This window comes from Caretta caretta, chromosome 4, assembly GCF_965140235.1.
Source record: "Caretta caretta isolate rCarCar2 chromosome 4, rCarCar1.hap1, whole genome shotgun sequence".
Taxonomy (NCBI): Eukaryota; Metazoa; Chordata; order Testudines; family Cheloniidae; genus Caretta; species Caretta caretta.
This window is the reverse complement of record NC_134209.1, coordinates 23,852,097-23,872,400: the sequence shown is the minus strand read 5'-3', so window position 1 is coordinate 23,872,400 and position 20,304 is coordinate 23,852,097. Positions and strand designations below refer to the sequence as shown.

Sequence of the window (20,304 nt, the reverse complement as noted above, 5' to 3'; positions counted from 1 at the left end):
CTCAGGGAATGAATGTAGATGTAATGCCCATGTATTATATACTAGCAATCATATGTACTATTTACCAAAGATAGAAGCAGCACAAAGCACTATAACCGCCGCTCCGGTTAATTTCTCTGTTACCCTTGGCCTGGATTGGCACGATCTAACTGATTGCTTGTTGTCAGAAACAAAGGTGACTCCGTTTTTACAGTAAACACAGAGGGATATAGGGAAGCGTGTCATTCAAATATTACATGCAAATGGAGAAATGCTAAAAATTGCTAGGTCTGAAAAAGAACTGACAGGCTATCACCGGTAAAATGTTTTTACTGGCTGGTCCCTGACTTCTAAGGGCATATTGTCTGTTTCACCCATTACTAGTTGTGTTAATATTGTCCTGTGTTTGCTTGCTAGGAATATGTTGTATGTGCTGTTGGACAAAAAGAATGTTTGTTAAATTACAACCACAAGCTCAAATTGCCTCTCAGTATATTGCTATGAAACAGTTGTATAAAATATGACTCACTCAAGAATTGTTCTTGAGAGGTCAAAAGGGGGACATGTAGTAGTAGGATTTTATGTTTGTATTTTGTATAATTTAGAATGAAGGATAAAGATTAATAATGTAGTATGTATTAAATGTACTGATGTATGATTTGACCATATCCTGCCAGCCAGCTTTTTGACTAGCAGAAAAGAATGGCCTAATGGGCCATTGGTAGAGATGCATCAGCCAGAATCAGTGTCTGGGCTGATTTCAAGGCAGTAACTGACCTTTGAGGGTCACCAATTTGTTGTAAGTTTAGCATTTTAAAATAAGTAAAAGAATGCAATGATTGTTTTTCTTTTGCATTGCAACTTGATGTTCCTGTTCAAAATGTTCTGTGTAAATTAATTCTGTGTTGTGTGTGAATGAGGAATGGGTGTTAAGAGAGAAATGTGAAGGCCATCACCGAACCAGATATTCTAGGGAGGAACCGAAGACAGATGCAAGGGCGCCAGGAGGCTGCAACACACCCCAACTGAAATGTCAGAGGAGGGCAGATTGACGACTCTAAAGATAAGACAGGCACCTATCAATGGTGACAATATAGCTTTGATCAAAACCAGCAAGGGGTAACTCCCTGAGAGACTTGATGAAAGAACAAGACAAAGGATGAGAAGGACAATTTAGGAAAATGAGCACTCGTCAAACAACAATTTATTACAGCATGACAGCGCAAAACTAATTGGTCCCAATGAAAAAAAATCACTATATAATCGGGGGCCTTGCCATGAAACTTTGGGTTTGTCCTGCCAAGACTTCCCCAGAGCATTGTATCACGACCAACGGAACCCAGCTCCTCCCTATCAGTGATCAACGAAGCTGGCCACTAGATTGATCCGGACTCTAGACTGGTAACTATAACATCGACTGGCGGGACAGTGTGTGTGTGTGTGGGGGGGGGTGTGATTGAATGCATATGCTAACTCTTGTATCTTCAATAAACATGGCGTATTGCCTTCCCCCTGAAAAAGATCCTGGGTGCTTCTTATAAGCATAACAGCTTCCATCTTCCAGCCAAGGGGAATGGATTTCCCTTCAAAGCTGCTCCTAGATCAGTTGACAGAGGGCTTCACTGGTAAACAGATGCTCACCTCCCCGTTCAAACAGGGATAAATATGTAAGGCCAAAGTCTCTACAGGTGTCAATGGATCCAACTCTATTGATTTTAACCGAGCAGTGCCCATTTACACCCGTCAAAAATTTGAACGTAAGAATATAAGGACGGCCATACTGGGTCAGACCAATGGTCCATCTAGCCCAGTATCATGTCTATGACAGTGGCCAGTATCAGGGCTTCGGGGGAGGGTGAACAACAGAGCAATTTTGGAGAGATCCACCCAGTCTTTTCCCACCTTCTGGCAGTCAGAGGTTTCGGGTCACCCTGAGCATGGGGTTACATCCTTGTCTATCTTGGCCGATAGCCACTGATGATCCATGAACTTAGACTGATTATTTTTTTATCCCAATTATACTTTTGGCCATCACAACCTCCCATGGCAACGGGTTCTACACTTGTATGCGCTGTGAAAAGGTAATTCCTCTTGTTTGTATTATATCGGCTGCCTATTAATTTCATTGGGTACCCCCTGGTTTCTGTACGCTGAAAGGGTAAATAACACTTGTTATTTTTCCACACCAATCATGATTTTATAGACCTCTAACATATCCCCCGTTAGCCATCTCTTTTCCAAGCTGAGCGGCTCTAATCTATTTAATCTCTCCTTAATTGGAAGCTGCTCCATACCCTTAATCATTTTTGTTGCCCTTCTCTGAACCTTTCACTTCCACTACATCCTTTTTTGAGCTGGGGTGACCAAAACTGGACACAGTACTCCAGAAGTCAGTGCACCATGGATTTATATAGTGGCAATGTGATATTTTCTGTCTGATTTTCTATTCCTTTCCTAATAGTTCCTAACATTCTGTTCACCTTTTTGGTCAGTAGCCTCCAGAATAATCAAATGTAGATTCTGTGGGCCCGTGAAGCAAAAGAAGGTGATGTTCTCAAAAATTTCCTCTTCATATTCCTGACCACGTGTTTGGAAAAAAAGAGGCGGACAACCCCCTAGAATTATCCTTCTACCACCCCACCTCCATGGCAGTGCAATGAGAGGGAACCACTACAATCCCCCTTTGGGAGTACTTACTTGTTTCTGTTTGAAAGCTTCGAGTAAGGCAGTTGCATGATCAGGCAGCAGAGGGAAGGAGAGATGGGGTCCAGTGTAGGAATCTGGCACCTCTACAGATTCATAGTCGCAGAGTTTTTCCAGCTCTGTGTCTTTGTAGCTTTCTTCCTCCGTCAACATGCGGCTAATGAAGTCCCCTGGGTGGAGTTTAAAAAAAAAAAGGGTATTCGGCCCAATGTGTAATTTCAATGACTTGCTAAAGATCATCAGGCTGGAGGGGTATTGGAGAAAAACCCTGCAGTAGGCTCCTCTCAACGTTTTAGGCTTGATTCCAAAGCACATAATCAAGTTAGAAACTAGACTGTGTCTGCATTAGGAGGAGAGGAGGGAACTCAACCTGGTCAAAACTCAGAATTTGCTGCATGGAGGAAATTTTGATATTTTGAAATTTCTTTTCATTCCGATGCAGAACGAAAACAACTATTTTTGAAATTTCCCATAAAACAGACATTCTGAAAACTCTGAGCTTTTGGAAACTTTTCGTTTTGAAATTCCAAAATGAAATTCAGACATCTGAAAGAAACGCGGACATTTTCCAAAATGAAATTATTTTCAAATTTTGAAAAATAAAAATAAAAAAATTCTCTCCGCAGGAATTTTCACTGAAATCAACATTTTTTTTAAAATGTTTCAATCTTGACAAAAATGGGGTTTCCCACAGAAAAAAAATATTTCAACAAAACATTTCCATGCAGCTCTAGATGTGACTCTGACTAGATGTAGGCAAGGCCCAGTATGCTCTGCGGCAAACATTTCTAAAAGCCCTCATGATTTCTGCAGCATTTTGGTGCAGCCAGTCTGTGGTGAATTTTTTGTGTTTTTTCTCACCAGAATTAAATGTGAAAATGAATGGTATAACAAGGGCAGCATCTCTTGTGTTATTAATTTTGATATAATAGTCAATGTATTTTACTCTTCTGTATCCAGATCTTCAGTGTAGCCCAAATGTATTATGTATTGACAATACAGAATCATGTTGTAGGATTTGTTGAGGGAGAAAAAGGTGGGGCACCCAGTTAAGCGAGAGAGGCACTTTGAGATGATGGGATAAGCACATCAGCTGGATGTATTTGCTAAAGTGATCAGCAGTGAAATAGTTAATGCTGACATGTTACCTGTAGAGTTAGAGGTAACACACCACTGGGGGAAACTGGGAAGTCCATACCCCTTAGAGCTACTGTTTTCAGGCTGTCTATCAACTCAGGAAGGCAGCACTGCACTGATTTGCAGTCATATTTTTACAGTTCTCGCCACAACCATGAGGGCTAGAAACTTAATATTTTTAAAGAAAATTAATATTCTGGAGCAAGTTCTCTAAGGGTGGAGTCTGCAGCTGCAAAATCATGGAATCCACAGGACCCTGATTATTATCGTTAGGGAACATCTGACAATGACAAGCTCTTTTATAACAATAATATTATGGATGTGTACTTTTATTCCCCCCTACCAACTCCTAGAGGGGTAGTGGCTGCTCCAGATCCCCCATGGGATCTCCCTATTTGACTCCTGACCCCACTTCAAACTCCTGAGGCCTGCGTTATAATCATGGTCTGTCTAACGCATGCACTGTAGTCATGGATCCATTTGACATCTAGACAGGTCTCCCTTCAGATCCCTGTAAGGTCACTCCTTAATCAGCTAGAAGTATCAGCATTGAGCCATGTGAGTCCACCTCCGTCTCCACACCCTGCACTGAGCGTGCAGCCTTCAGTGCCGCAAGTACCATATCTACGTATGGAATACACAGGCTTACTCTCTTTGCTGCTGCTTGGGGTGAAGTGGTCCATAAGGTAGCTGAAGAAGTTGTGAAGCTGCAGAAGACAAGAAGGAGTGCCATGTTATTCACCCTAAGTTATGAGCTAAAGCTTTGAAAGCTCTACCGCGGGGCGTTCTTCAGAACACAGCTCCTTCTTTCACCTCCTTCCTCCTCCTTTGCATATTGCACTGTATATACAGCAAATCCGGTCACAGCTGTTCTCATTGTGGAGCAGAACAGTGGTCTATATAGACCAGTATCCACTCTCCCAAAGAGGCCAATGTAAAATAATTCCATGGAAGATGTAAAACCCACAAAATGTAGCCAATTGTGCAGTATTACACCATGGGGGGGAAATTCTCTATGAGCTCTAGGTGGCTATTAATTTATACTGTGACGCCTGTGGATTGATAGTCCTGCTCATTTCTACCCTGGGCAATGAAACTACCGATATACTCTTATTCCTATAAAAGACCCATCTTTTTTTTACTCTTGCTGAGCCGTTTGCCTCAAAATATCCCCATGCGGAGAGATCCACTAATTAATTATACATTGTGTCCAGTTATATTTAAGTAACCATCTTTCCAATTTAATGCTAATTGTTAACAGCCAGATTTTCAGATGAGTTCATCCCACTGGAAGCATGTTGGGTATTGAACAGTAAAAAAAAAATCTGGCCCTGGGAGACCAAGAATAAAGGGCTTCATCCAACGCCCAGTGAAGACAGTGTAAATCTTTCCACTGATGTCAATGGGCTTTGGATCAGGCTAAGGATGAGCATTACCTTATAACTGCTTCTGGAGTGCATGCAAAGACTCCCTTTGCTTCACTCCACCCTGTTTTATTTCAAGGGATTTGCAGGTATGGAAAATAAGAAATCATAGCATCCCTCTCTGAGGGTCTGTCCAGATTTCAATTTTCCCTTCAGCTACTGTTTCTCTGATCTAAAATATCTCACCTGCTGAAACAAAAGATGCAAACTTCTGCTTAAGGCAGTCAGGTGAGAAAATGCTGAGCCAAGTTAAGCAGTAAGCGCTCATGTGGCTTCCCTCCTAGTGTTCATAAACCCCCAGAGAGGAGCTGTGACCTGAGGCTGGGTTACCAAATTACGCCCAATCCTGTCCCATTTCATTTGCTCCCCATGGCTTCACGATTAAGTATTTCTGGCTTCCATCATATACAAGTGAACGGGGACTAACAGGCAAAAGAAAGTCAACGTGAAAAGAGCCAGAAGGGGGCTAGGAAGCCATCCGGACGTCAACACCTTACCAGAAAACAGACATTAACTAATACCAAGTACGAAATATAAATAAAGGAGGCAGCAAATCAGGAGCTGCTATTTCATTGCAGGAGACAACTTTTCCTGCCAAGCAGCCACAGAAACAGCCTTCAGATGTCTACCACAAAAGCCTCGAGATGCCACCCACTCATTGGCAGGAAGTGTCACGCAGCTCATGCCTGCTCAGGCAGAACAGAAAACACACATAAGAAAGGGGAACAGAGAAGCTTGCGAAAAAATTTCCTCTATATTTAAAACCCAATTGTGGAAGTCGCTAAATATGCATATTACTCACTTACCTACCACATGATCTTACAGTCACCCTTCTCCTCCCCTCATCTCATCCATTCCCCTCCGCTCACACACATACAGTGGATCTTGTATTTTGTCTTCATCACTGATCAATTTTTATTGCAGTTGCTCCTAAAGGCCTCAACCCAATTGGGGCCCACTGGATTTAGATGAAATGCTAAAAGATGGCATGTGCAAGACCCTGTACATGCACATAGTTTCTGCTCTAAAAAGATTCCAATTTAAACAGACAACAGGAATTGTATTATCCCCATTGTACAGATAGGGAACAGAGGCACAGAGGATAAGTAAGTGACTTGCCCAAGGCCGCCCAGAAAGTCTGCTGCACAATTGGGAACTGAACCCAGGTCTCCAAAGTCTCATCCCAGGGCCTTCCTCTCCGGGAAAAGATTGTGTGGGTCTGCAAAGCACTATGCACATCCATGGCCCGATAAGAATTATGAAGACAACAACAACAAAGGGCACATGATTCCATTGTCTCCTTCTCTTTAGCACCATACCTTGATCTGATCCTGCTCACAGGAGTACTCTATGGATTGGAAAATTCTCCACGTGCACCTTCGGCGCATCTCTAGCCGGGCAACATAGCGTCGATACCATCTTTGGATCAGGACAGCGGCCTTGAAGGCTGTGACACAAAGAACAGAACCAGAGAGCTGAGCTGCAGTATCTCAGCACCAGGGCAAGTGCTCTTCTCCCTCCCAGCTATGCAGGGAAAGAAGGGAGTTTTCTCCCTCACAAGTGAATCGTAGGAAAGAATTAACTCAGGCTGGTCAGAAAAAGAGAATTCCATTTTGGCATTTGGTTTCGTATCAGGATGAAACTAAGATCGTTTCCCATTTAAAAATGAGAGAATGAGACTGACCTGAGACTAGCCAACAGCCCACTGGTTACGGCACTCACCTGAGATACAGGATGCCAGGTTCAAGACCCTGCCCCAAATCACAGAGAGCAGGGTCTTGAACCTGGTCTCCCACATCCCAGGTGAGTGCCCAAACCACCAGGCTCTTCGCTGTTATGAGGTCTCTCTCTCTCAGTTCCATCCCGGACTCGGGAAACCTTCCCAGAGAAAGTTAAGTTGAAACAGACAGGTTTTTACGTCAACAAATGGGTATTTTCCAACCAAAATCGTTTTGCTGAAAATTTCCCAGCCAGCTCAGATGTTAACATGACATTATCAGTTGTTCTTCTGGGTAAATCCTAACTAAGAAACACTTTCTCCACTGTCATGAAAGAAAAGTCTGATCCCATAGAGCTCTGTCTATTGTCAAAGACTCCCAAGACACTTCTAGCTCTACCTGGTGGCTCCTCATGGCACAGTTATTATTTAACCAAATCCTGCCTCAAAAAGCTTAACTCTAAATCGACAATTTCCACTTGACTCTCAAGTATCATTATTCTCATTTTACAGATGGGAGCTGGGCCATAGGGATATTAAGGGATTTGCCCAAGGTTACAGAGTCTGTGGCAGAGCCAGGATTTGAACCCAGGCCTGACCTCTGTCCAGTACCTTAATAAAGCTGGGCTTTGCCTGCTCTAAGTCAAATAAATACAGGGCCTGATTCATCACTGCTACTCTAGTTTTACACAGCTATCACTACACTGATTTCAGAAGGGTTACACTGGCACAGAACTGGCCTAACACAGTGATGAAGCAGACCTGAAATCTCTACCTCTGCTTTAACCTAGCTCTCAGCACATTTCTGTAGGCAACTCTTGCCCATCCACTCTGAGGTGAGCCTCCAACCCATGCATTCCTGTATAGGAAACAAGCATCTACTCCCCAAAACCACTGGGAACACACAAAAGCCACCGCCTAGGTTTGAAACATGCTTCCGGCCAATGAACCGTGCTAATACTTAGCACGCATATATCAGTAGTGCTTTGCATTTTATTCATTCATTAAGCAATCCCTGAATTTACAGCTATTCCCTGCGCTAATAAAAACCTGAACACAAAGGCAACATCCTGAACAACCCTAAAAACAAGGACACCCATCGTAAGTACAGTAGAATCTCAGGAATGGAGGTTGTTCCTAACTCTGAACAAAACATTGTGGTAGTTCTTTCAAAAGTTTACAACTGAACATTGACTTAATACAGCTTTGAAACTTTACTACGCAGAAGAAAAATGCTGATTTCCCTTAATATCTTTAGTAGTTTACATTTAACATAGTCCTGTACTGTATTTCCTTTTTTTTGTTTTTGTTTTTGGTCTCTGCTGCTGCCTGATTGTGTACTTCCTGGTTCCCAGTGAAGCGTGTGGTTGACTGGTCAGATCGTAACTCCAAGGTTCTACTGTAATCCATCACAGTCAAAAGCCACAATGAACACATATACTTTGCACACTGCCCTATAAATGGCTGCAAACGTATGTGACCTCAGACTAGTGGGTTAGCGTGAATTTGAGGCTACCAACCTCAACTGTTCAAATCTAAGGACTGTTAGTAACAGCACCTCAGCTGATCTCATCACGGCAATGGGACATGAGTGGAGGCAGATAGCTCAGGTTTAGGTCCTCGCAACCTGAGCTAAGATTTCAAGACCAAAATGAACACCTGAAATTGCACCTGGGGACAAACAGGAAGCTAGTGCAGCCTTTGGACTGTTAGTGTAATGTCCTCTCTATGGCCAACCTGCAGGCAACCATGTTCTGCAGCAGTTGCAGTGTCCCAGCGGTCTGCAAGGTTAGCCCGGCATGGAGCACACTGCAGTAATCCAAGCTGGAAGTGACAGATTACACACAGGAGAGATGAGGTCTCAATCCTCACACTCGGCAGATTCATCGCTTCCAAGGCCAACACTATGCTCATCTAGTCTGACCTCCTGTCTGACACATGCCACAGAACTTCCCCAAAAGATTTCCTAGAACAGATCTTTCAGAAGAACATCACCTCTTGATTTTAAAATTGCCAGCAACAGAGACTCCCCCCCACAACCCTTGCTAAATCATTCCAATGGCTAATTATCCTCGCTGTTAAAAAACGTACACGTTATATCTGGTCTGAATTTGTGTAGCTTCAACCTCTAGCCACTGGATATTGTCCAACCTTCATCTGTGAGATTAAAGAGCCCATTGCCAGTATTTGTCCCCAGTTAGGAATATGCACTTCCACCCAGTGAAGCCAGCTGGGAAAGCAGGATCAATAAAGGGTCCAGAATCAGGGGTCAGCACCACCATGTTGCGTGACGGACACTTGACAAAATTACCATACTTAGTGACGGACACTGGGGGGGGCTATGTCATTCACTTTTTTGAAAAATTACCACGGACCTCAACATTTTTCCCATGGACACATTGCTGACCCCTGTCCAGCATTCCCCCTAAACTATGGGCCCCAGGAATGGGTGTATGCACACAATGATAGGACAGGCACCATCCCGACCAACCTCTCAAACTCTGAGTTTTTCCCTAGTCAGCCAGCACTCATCCAGCCAGTTCACTCTCACAGAAGTCCCTACATTGGTCTGGCACTGGGAAAGCAAGGACACCACCCTCTGCAAATCAGATACAAAGGAGACCCAGATTGACACCATCAGCATATTAATGGTGCTTGCAGCCCTAGTCAGTTCACTATCTCCTGAACAATGAATAGGAGAGCAGGTAGACCAGAACTCTGTCGGGCACTGGAAAAGATTTGGGGTGGGGGCCTTGTGGGGTGCCAGCCTCAGAAGATCTGTAGAGGAAGGAATGGAACCACTCGCCAGCTAGCCTGCCAACTCCACAGATGAGTGAACAAAGCCCTGAGTTCAAAGCACTGTACACACATTAACTAGTTAATGCTCGTAGCACCCTGAGAGTAAAATGAGGACAATACTACACTTGTGGTCAGGTGACTTGCCCAAGGTCACACTGCAATTTACTGGCAGGGCTAGGATACAAACCCCAGGAATTCCTGGCTCCCTTCCCCATGCTCAGTCCACCGTCCGACACTGTAAATCTCTCTCCTCCTGTGCCTAGTAACTGCAGGTGTCTAAGATCAGGGCAGTATGTTACCTATCCTGGGTATTTAAAACCTAGTCACACCTTGGAAAATCCTAGCTTTTAGTGGCCTGCATCGAAAGTTAATTTAAGTCGGGAGGGGGGTTATTATTTTATATATATATATATAAAAACACACACACACACAAATTTGCCAGTTTGATTTCCTGACCTGATTTAGCCTGTGGGACTATTTGGGGAAAATCTATGCCATCTCAGCAGCCGCCTCCATCATCTGACACCTACTTCTTTGTTATGCGCAATGACTTTCTCATTATTTTTAGGCCCTACTCCAGACATTGAGGCTTAAAGCATATTTTAACACTGTTCCTCACTGACAGCTTGGGTTGCGGGACAGGCAGCTGCTTCAAAAATCTAACAGCTGGGCCAAAAATAAACCCACCCCCGGACAAGCGCATTAGGGTGTGTCTACTTTGCAACAAAACACCCGCAGCTGGCTCGTGTCAGCTGACGGGGGCTCACAGGGCTATAAAAGAGCAGTATGGATGTTCAGGCATGGGCTGGAGCCCAGGCTCTGGGACCCCACAAGGGGTCAAGTCTCCACTGCCTCACTCAGGAATTCATACGCCCACTTTAAGGCCCTTATCTGCCCTCCACACAGTCCGCAAAGCAAGCAAAAGAGACTCATAAATCATGGTCCAGATCCTCAGCTGGTGTAAATCAGGGCCTATTCTGACTATACTCCAGCTGAAGATCTGGCCCCATGATTCATCTGACTTACCACAAAATCGGCCTGGGAAAATTATATCAACAGTTTGTTCGTGCTAGGCCATGGTTTCAGATCACAGAGAGAAAGGACCTTGAACAAATTGGCAAACTGCAGACAGAATTATCGGCAACAGAAACTGCCTAATATACAGGTGCAATTAGATAATAAGATGCCTGCATGACCTCATGTGCAGTACTAAATGTGTTATATAGCTGGACCACCTAAAAGAGAAGTGCCCAAGGTGACAGAGTAAATCAGTGGCACAGATGGGACCAGACTCAAGAGTGAAAGCCTGACTCCACTGAAGTCAATGGGACTTTCACTATTGACATCAATGGGGCCAGGAAAATCCCTTGGTAACAATCCCTCCCTCAGGAGACAGGATCTACCCATGTTCCACACTGATATCCAAAGACATTCTGCTTAAATACTTGGGGCAAAATATTCCAGGTACTTTATCTTAAATTGAATCCACGGACTGAAATTTAAACCCAGTCCCCCTACGTAAAGCAGTACTTCCCTCTTTCTCTAAAGCCACTGCACATTAGAAACAGCAAAGACAGCCCTCAGAAAGTTGAGTTACCAGTCATTTACATTTAAAACCAGATCTTTTAAGTCCACAAAAGATTCAATAGTGACCATACACTGAGCATCTAACATCACATGTGCATTATTTAGTACTGCTAATGTATCAAAAGGTAAGTGACTGTTTTGTTGTGCTGCTTTATACATTATTACAATTGAACAACTGAAAAAGCCATGTGTTCTAATCAACCAACTTACCTGGGTGAGCTGCATCTGGCAGTGTTTGAACTGATTTAAAAAAAGAAAGAAGAAGAAAATAAAGATTTTCTCACATTTTATGGGGATCTGAGTAATAAACTGAACAGCAGACACACACAAACACGTAATTATTCACTAGAGGATATAACTCTGCTTGTTCAGCAAACCCAAACAGAGGTAATCAGAAACTAAAATATGCCCATTCATTGTAGCAAATACAATTCAATAAAACCCAAATCAATGGTGAATAAAATATTGCCCTTTTCACCTTGTCTGAAATCATTAATAACCAAATCTGGTCACTCAAATGAGACTTTTCCAGGAGTATCCCTTAAACAAACTTCCCTGGAAGAATGTCAACCTGTCTAGATATTACAGGGATGAGCACATTAGAAATACAAATAGGTAGTTGAATAAACTGTCTGATTTTAATTTAATGCCTGTGTAATTAAGGAAACCCTACTTTCAAACCTCTACACAGTATCAAAAGTAGATCAATCAACAGCGTAGGTTCCCTACCCTAAGTGAAGATTTATGATTCTTAGCAACTTTAAGATAAGATCAACAAAAATGTGAAGTAAGGTGCATTATTTTGGCAAATTTTCAACTTAATGTTTTAAATTTTAAAAATTAAGGTTACGTGCCTAAACATAACAAAAGTCAAGAAATAACAACATTAAGACCATACACATCTTCACCACTGCCCCTTTGTGCACATGCATTGCAATGCAGTCTTCACCGACAGTCACATACTACCATATTTCCCAAATAATACAATTACCATACTAAAAGAAAATAGACCCTTGCACAAGTGACATTTTTGCTGAGGATTGTCCTGGATTCTCCAGGAATTGAAGATTAATCTTTAATTAAAGACTATGTCATGTGATGAAACCTCCAGGAACTTGTCCAACCAAAACTGGCAGCCCTAGATAACTGTCTAGCAGTCTGGAGTCCCCTTCATGTTCCTGCTCATATGCCTCATTGATCTCCAGTGCCTCTGGCCCTACTGTGTATAGCAAGATGGAAGATTTCACCCTCTCCAGGTTGACCACAATGTCATTCACTTTAAGGAAAACGTGAAAGCACCTCAGTGTCTTATTTTCTGCCTGGTTCCTAGTGTTTCAAGTGGCTTGGTTCGCTCCATTCCCACCTCACACCCTGAAGATTACATTTTCTATTGACACCTTGTAATAAGTACCTTCTGGGCAGAGACTGGAGTTTAGTTCTGACTTCAGTCAGTGGAGGGGTCAGAGCTAAAAAAGGTTATACCCCCATTCAGTGGCTACTTAACAGGCACCTCTCACAATCCATAATTTCAAACATTCAGGAAAGTTGGGGTGCTCAGGAGAACAAGTTCAAGCAAGCAACAACACCCTTGCTTCCCAATGTGGACAAATGGACAAAACCATTCTGTCCTTTGGGGGATGTGCCACATGGTTTACACATTGCTCAGCAAAACGTCACATTGGAGCGTAAGGCAACATACAAAAAGCAGATGAGACATAGGATCAGTTTGAGGCCAAATCAACCGACCAGCAGCAGGTAGGATGCGAGAGAGAAGGCAGCTCCCTGGTGGCCTGTTGTAGCATTAATAAAACAAATGGGGTTACATTTTACTCAGACATATGCAGGGACTCTGGCTGCACTGGGAAACTCTCAGACGAATTAAAAATGGAGAAAGCCCCAAATGGTTAAAAAAGAACCAGCTTCAAAAGGGCAGATGTTAGATCCTGATCCAAAGTCCACCAGGAAAGACTTTCATTAACTTCAGAGAGCTTTGGATCAGCTTACGCAATGATCTCAAGCCTGAAAAGAATGGAAAGAGAGACTCAAACTGCACGTTATGGATTCCTCACTGAAAATTGGTCTAACAGATCCTGTCCATATTAAATAAAAGAAAATCAAGTATTAAAATGGGAACTGGAATTGGTGAAGAACTCCAGAGAGCCAGATCCACAGCTGGTGTATCTCAGCGAAGCTCCATGGCCTCAATCTACACCAATTTACCCCAGCTGAGGATCTGGTCTTCTTGTTCATTATAACAGCATCAGAAGTGGGAATTTCACACTAAAGCTACAAGGGGAGGCTGTAGGGTTTTGGTTTTATAGTGGTGCTTTCCCCATCTTAGAGACTCAGAGGTTAGAAGTGGAAAATGAGCTAGTCCATTGAAATGACATTTTGAAGTTTCTCTTGTGGAGCTTCCTCTCCACAGTTCCATCAGAGAGATCAGAGATCGCCTCACTGGGAAATGGACAGGGGCTTGGTCCCAGTGGATCCTCTGAGATGTGTGTGCAGTCCTGGCCCTCTGCACTCTTTCTTGGGCTCCCTGTCCAGGCTGCCCCCTTCTTGGTTCCACTGTAGCATGGGTCTAATGGAGTCATGCTGCTAGGGTTTCTGCAGCCCATGCCTTCCAACAGAAACATTCCCAGGTGATTCCACAGAATGCAGGGTTATTGCCCTTAGAATGGCCATGGGGCTGGTGGAAGATAATACATGTCCATCTGGCTCTGCCCCTAATCCCTCTCCACACAGCTCTGTAGCAGGGCTTCTGAAAGGTCCAGGACAAGCCAGTAATGCAGCTGCAGAGGCAGGGATTTTGTGGACCCAGGACAATTTGGACCAAATAACAGATCCAGTACTTAGTTGCACATGCATAGCTTAAAACTCAGATTCCTTATCTGAAGAAAAGCTGAAGATTATGTTCAGTTTGTTATAGACCAACCCCTGTATACGCTGCAGCAAGCTGGGTCTGAACCACACAGCAACACCTTTGGTTCTGTAGTACTCTGATGTGGCAGACATATTCTGTGACAGTCTCATTAAATAACAGACAGTTTTTAAATGAATGAAATCTGAAAATGAATATTACACTCAGACCAGTTTCCTCTGTTTTACTTATTTTAAACTAAATTCCATTGTATGTTCTAGTTTTCAGAATCTCGTTTTTAACTGACAAGCGCAGCTGCATGGGAAGTCAGCAGGAGGAAGCTGATTATTTTGACAGCAGGGTACAAGGCACGTGAGACTTTTGGCAGTTGGGGATGCAGTTTCGGATTGCGGAATAAACATTAACTGGATGTTTCTGGTAAAATGATCAGCAATGAAATTAGTAATGTTCCTATTTAAAGTGCCATCTGTAGGTTTCAGAGTTAACAGACATTTGAAATGAATGAAGCCGTTGTAGCCACTCAGAGCTAGTATTTCAGGTTGTCTATGGACTCAGGAAGACAGTACTGAACAGGTGTACACTCAGCTACCCTTTCAAAGTGGTTGTCACAACCATAAGGGCAGGAAACAATTACAGTTAAAACAAAGATTCTGAAGCGTGATTCCAGGGTATGTGATAGACTCAGCAACAAGTACCATGGCTGCACAGTGGACAGGGCCTTGATTATAGGTTTAAGATGTAAAGATGCTCTGTTAGGGGTACCTCTGCACAAGGAACATACGAGGTATCTATTGTGTCTATGCTAACAGCACCACCCTGTGTGACATGGAGCTCTTTAACCGAACCCTAATGTTCGGAAAATACTTATTAGAGAGACAAGGTGGGTGAGGCACTCTCTTTTACTGGTGAGTGAGACAAGCTTTCAAGCTTACACAGCTCTGAAGGAGAGCTCTGTGTAAGTTTGAAAGCTCGTCTCTCTCACCAACAGAAGTTGCTCCAATAAAAGATATTACCTCGCCCACCTTGTCTCTCTCATACCCTGGGACTGACATGGATACAACAACACTGCAAACAAAATACTCATGTAAGATACCGGCTGCATTTACCGAGATTACTTGGGAATGTGGAGTAGGGACATACAGAACATGGTTAACAATATGTATGGACTTCACTGAATTTAAGATACCATGGCTATCAATATCTAGATGCCTTATTGTATTTACAGCTGGGCAAGGTTTTTTGACCGAAACTTTTTTGGGCAATAAATGCAGATTCGGTGCCACCAAAACAGTGCAGTAATTTGTGTTTGTTTTGCTGAATGGTTTCAGGTTAAAAAAAAAAATCAAAACACTGTTTTTTTTCAAAATGATTCCAACCCTGTTACAGTCTTAGGCAACTGCTGCATTCTGTTGAGAAACTGATTTTTTATTTCATTTATGTCCAAAACAAACAAAAAACCAGTTTATACTATAGTAGAGCTACAAATACACATCAGTTTCATGATGCCAGCTATGTGAGGGCGATATCTGCGAAAACTGAAATAGAGAAAAATAAAAAACCTCAAACAATAACCATTGACATGATCCATTTTAATTAGAAAAATTAAAAATCGAACTCTGTCAAACCCAATCCCCAGTGACGAGACAAGATCATTGCATTAACACAATTTAATATAGACACTCTCAACCTGCTTAACCCCAACATCTAACCTCTAAAAGAGCCAAAGCAGTTAATTCTCCATCATCCCAGTTTAGTTTAGCAAACCCACTGCACAAACCAGCCCTCGTTTTGGTTTCAATTTCAAAGTCCGTAGAAAGTAGTGTTCATGCCAGCACAGCTCTCACTATCAGAGCATGAGAGCACAATACGTGCATGTTTACCAGTAACTGACAAATTAACGTGGGCAACGACTGCAACAGATTTGCTTTGCTTTACAGCTTTGCCTCTGCTGCCTTTAATCTCAGCCTCACCTAAAAGCTATTTACTATTATCTTCTTTGGGAACTCAATGTCTGTTTTTATGGGACACAACTGGGCCACACAACGTCATCAGGCAATACAGCTGATGCATCTCTATGCTGAATATTTGTGACTTTCTAGAGGGACGTTTATAATCCACCAGGAAAGACTGAAATATTTTATGAGACACACTCACCTTTTTCCGATTTCCGCAGGAAGTAATAGGCATTTGTGGAACTACTACATCCCATGATCACCGAACAACGTTTCTGTGGGGTTGCAAATAAATACAGTATCATCAAAATCAAGCAAGCAAGCAGTGGAAAGAGCATTCAATCACAATCAGGATGGGTGCTCTGTGTCCCAAGCTGCTGGGAGACAACCGTGAATATATTAATACTCAGTAAGGTTTAGAAACCACAGCTTTACAGGTGATCTATCTTGATTCAAGTATAACCCTGACATCTAATTTTTCCAACATAATGTACATCTGCGCGCAACCTGGGATGGACTCTTTTGGCATGGTCACCAGTTTGATTGCTCCAAGCTTCACGTCAGATATATGAAAGGAAATTTTGCAAGTTTTTTGTTTTTCAATTAAACAGAGATGTTTTAGAACGTTAGGTGCCTACATGCCAAGACTGCATTATGTGCCTAAAACAGGTACAGTATTTAGGTTTCAATATATTGATGTAGATGTCTAATTTTAGGCTCCCATGTCTGAAGAGTAGGTAACCCACAAGACTAACTAGTCTGAACCTTGATTTGATTTATAAAAAGTGAAAGGTTGTTAGACAAATATTTATGCACCCTAGACCATATTTTATGATTTGCCTAAGAAATTCAGGCCAAATAGCTTCATCTGAGGCCAGTCAGAACCACAAACAGTCCATACAATTACATCATTTTCACCTGGAAACGATGCATATTACAGGGGTTCATTCAGAAATTCAACCTGAATGGCAGGGTCACACTAATCAGAGGTTGCAGAGGTGCAGATAAATGATAGGATGTCCAAGACAAGCCTGGAAGCAGGAAAGATGTATTGAGAAGGTGGCTGGAGGCAGGCATTTCCCGTGTATGCATGGGGTGGAGTGGACTGGAGGGATCAGGTAGGTCACCAAAAGTTTAACGCTACAATAAAGTTAGTCAGAACAGGGCAATTAAAGGAATGCATTCCCCTTGCACTGAACAAGTTTAGTCATTTCTAAATACTGGATGACAACCGTATGAAATTATACATGGGACTTTTCCTTGGGAGTTTGGGGATGTCATAGCATGAGAATGATGCAAAGCGAGCCCCAAGCACATATGACGTATTAAAATAAATAACTCTGGGGTGCACTACATCATTCATTCCATTGGGTGCCTGTGTTTGCGCACACACATAAGCATGCCCTCTCCCTAGGGTATATCCCTAATTATAAGGAATGAAAGGACAGGGGATGGCATTTAAATCTATTTGCTTTATCACAGCTGGAGTAGAGACTGGTCTAAAATAAACAACTAGCTGTCCTAAGAAAATAATCAGCTTTGTTAAATAAATACTGCTTTTCTTCACCTTCTGGTTTTACTCCTGGGGGTATTACACCATCAATGAATTGCTTGGATCCCAGCCACTCTCTTTAATTCTCACCATTGCCAAGGGTGCATATTGACAGCACCCAGCCTGCAACACATTTCAGGTATCAGCCAAATTCTGAAATCTCTCCCTCTGGGGAACAATAATAAAACCAAGCCAGTGGGATTCCTTTTTCATCAGCCAACCTGCCATTCGTTTCGGAGCCCACAGACACAGCCTTTGAGCTCATACTCCTTCTCGGTACAGAAGAAACTAGAATGAGCAGAGGAGTCCCGAAGGCTAACACAGCTAAGGTGGTCCTGTCCGTTCCTTCCGAGACTGGAGTGGATGGAAGGTGCACTGCTTTGATTTGCGACGGAAGGCGGCAAGTGTCATACGAAAGCTTGTGGGACAGAAGCCTACATTTTAGGAATCTGCCATGAAAGGAACGTGCAGCATTTTGGTCAGCAATATTCCTGGCAACATCTCAGCCACCCACACTCAACTGATGGTGAAGCATTGGTCACAGACAGCGCAATGTGAAAGCTATGGGGTTTACTTCCAACGGGATTCTTGAGGGACAGAAAGATGGTCAGGAAGGAGACGCAGGGGGTGGCAGGGAAGGACCTGACTGAGGGGCGAAGAGGGGAGAGATTCATGGTGGGAGTGGCAGACCAGAACTCGACTAGCTTTGAAGGACACAGAATCCTAGCTCTGGAGGAAGGGGGCCCCTCACCTCTCCCTCTCCATGCCCTCTGCACCTGCCTCCCCAAACTGGCCAAGTGCATTCACAAACACTAAGTAACAACGCCTACAAGGCATTACAATAAGAGGGCATTTGCACAGCTTATTCTCACCTACATAGGAAAATCCAGTTCCGTTTTGGTGCCATTAAAGGAGCGAAACCACTGAAGTGAGAGCTGTGCAAACAGCAGCTGTAAACCCAGCATTAAATCCCCACCACCATGGGGCCTTTGGGAAAAACTGCGGAGAGGTGCCAACCCTAGACTCCAGCTGGCAGGGGCAGCAGCAGCCAAACAGGGACCCCTGGACATTCCAGTCTAAACTGTACAATTTTCTGACTCTCCCTGCCCTGTGCTGATTGCAGGGACACCATTGGGGGGGGGGGGGGGGAGAAGAGGAGGGGGGCGGAGCAGGAGAGGGAGGGCAGTAATACCCTCCTGCTATCCTGAGTAGCCCTGGCTGAGCTGCACTGCAGCCTCCCCAGGTTGTAAGTGAAGTGGGGTGCTCTGAGCAGACCCTGGGGTTACTTCGCAGAGCCTCACCCTCACAGGAGAGCCATGACTGGTCGGTCCACAGTGTTGTCAGTCAACAGAGCTCTGAGTAGGTGGGGGCTCCCCCAATGAACCAGGTGAGTGGGGGAAGGGGCAGGTCAAACAGGGACTCTCTCTTTCCCCCCCCCCCCGCCATCCCTTTCACATGCCTCCTCCGCCGGACCCTCCCACTCTCTGCAGGCAGGGGCCACGGACCTGTGATTGAGGGGAGGGGGCACTGCCAGGTGATTTAGGGATGGCTGGAGGTAGGAGACACTGCTGGGTGCCATAGGAAAGAATCACACCAAACACTCCCGGCGGGACACCACCCGTGCAGTGCAGCAGTACCAGCCCCAAGACGGGATGCACCACAGAAGTCTGCTTTAATCCCAGAATGCAGCCCTGGAAAACATCCTCCCATCTAATCCTAGACATCGACTCAACCTTACTGCCAGGTCCAGATCGTCCCTCCTGGGTCTCCTCCACTGCTTGGTCTCACATGACTCCAAGGACAAGACTTCACTTCTGGAAAACTATAGCACAGTCAAAAACATCGCAGCATGGGATCTCGTTTCTCCATCTAATTGTGATGCTGTGTTATTTGTATTACCCAAGTGCCTAGGATCCCTAGTCCTGGGCAAGGACCTCGTTGTGTTGTACAAACACAGAAGAGAGAGTCCCTGCCCCAATGAGTTTACAGTCTAAGTGCATGGAGACCGTCCTAATAAACAGACATTAAAAAGCAAAGCAACAGTGATAAAAAACTGCACAATGACCAAGCACACCCACCTACTCTTCAAACCAGAGCCGAACAGATGAAAAAATAGAAGACAAAGAAAGAACAAAAGCACCAAAGAATGACAACTGCGTTGCCAGTCAGGTTGAGCCAGTCAGCAAAGCAGTACAAGTTACGTCTTCGTGAAAAAACAAAAACATATGCACAGTGCAATTTCGCTGCTCAGCAGAGTTATAATTATTGTACTTAAATATAGACAAGTCGTACAAGAGTCCACACCTCCTACCAATGCAGCATATATACTCCTCTGTTGGGTCAGGTATCAAACTGAGACTACAATAAATCTTTGCAGATTTGCAAGTTTGTTTTGGTGTGACGATTCTTATCACTGAGTTTTCTAAACACCCAGGATACATACATTAAAAAGGCAAATGATTCAGAAGAAATAAGGTTTGAGTCAGAGCATGTCTTAGAGAAAAGAAATAACTTGCAAGTCAGAGCTAAAAATTTCCTGGGCAACCCAAGAATTATTGGTTTCAGAGCAGCAG

General features: G+C 43.6%; 1 protein-coding gene across 1 annotated transcript in view; it reads right to left on the bottom strand.

Annotated features, from left to right (window-relative positions):
- PPEF2 (protein phosphatase with EF-hand domain 2) overlaps nucleotides 1-18,519 on the bottom strand; it is a 39,553-nt gene extending 21,034 nt beyond the window's left edge. The window contains exons 1-5 of the mRNA XM_048848094.2: nucleotides 16,382-18,519; nucleotides 11,557-11,586; nucleotides 6,563-6,690; nucleotides 4,469-4,526; nucleotides 2,677-2,852 (exon numbers count right to left, since the gene is read on the bottom strand). Of these exons, the coding sequence (XP_048704051.1) occupies nucleotides 2,677-2,852; nucleotides 4,469-4,526; nucleotides 6,563-6,690; nucleotides 11,557-11,586; nucleotides 16,382-16,517 (528 nt within the window). The 5' untranslated portion in view covers nucleotides 16,518-18,519. The remainder of the gene's footprint in view (nucleotides 1-2,676; nucleotides 2,853-4,468; nucleotides 4,527-6,562; nucleotides 6,691-11,556; nucleotides 11,587-16,381) is intronic.
- Between the last annotated feature and the right edge of the window lie 1,785 nt (nucleotides 18,520-20,304).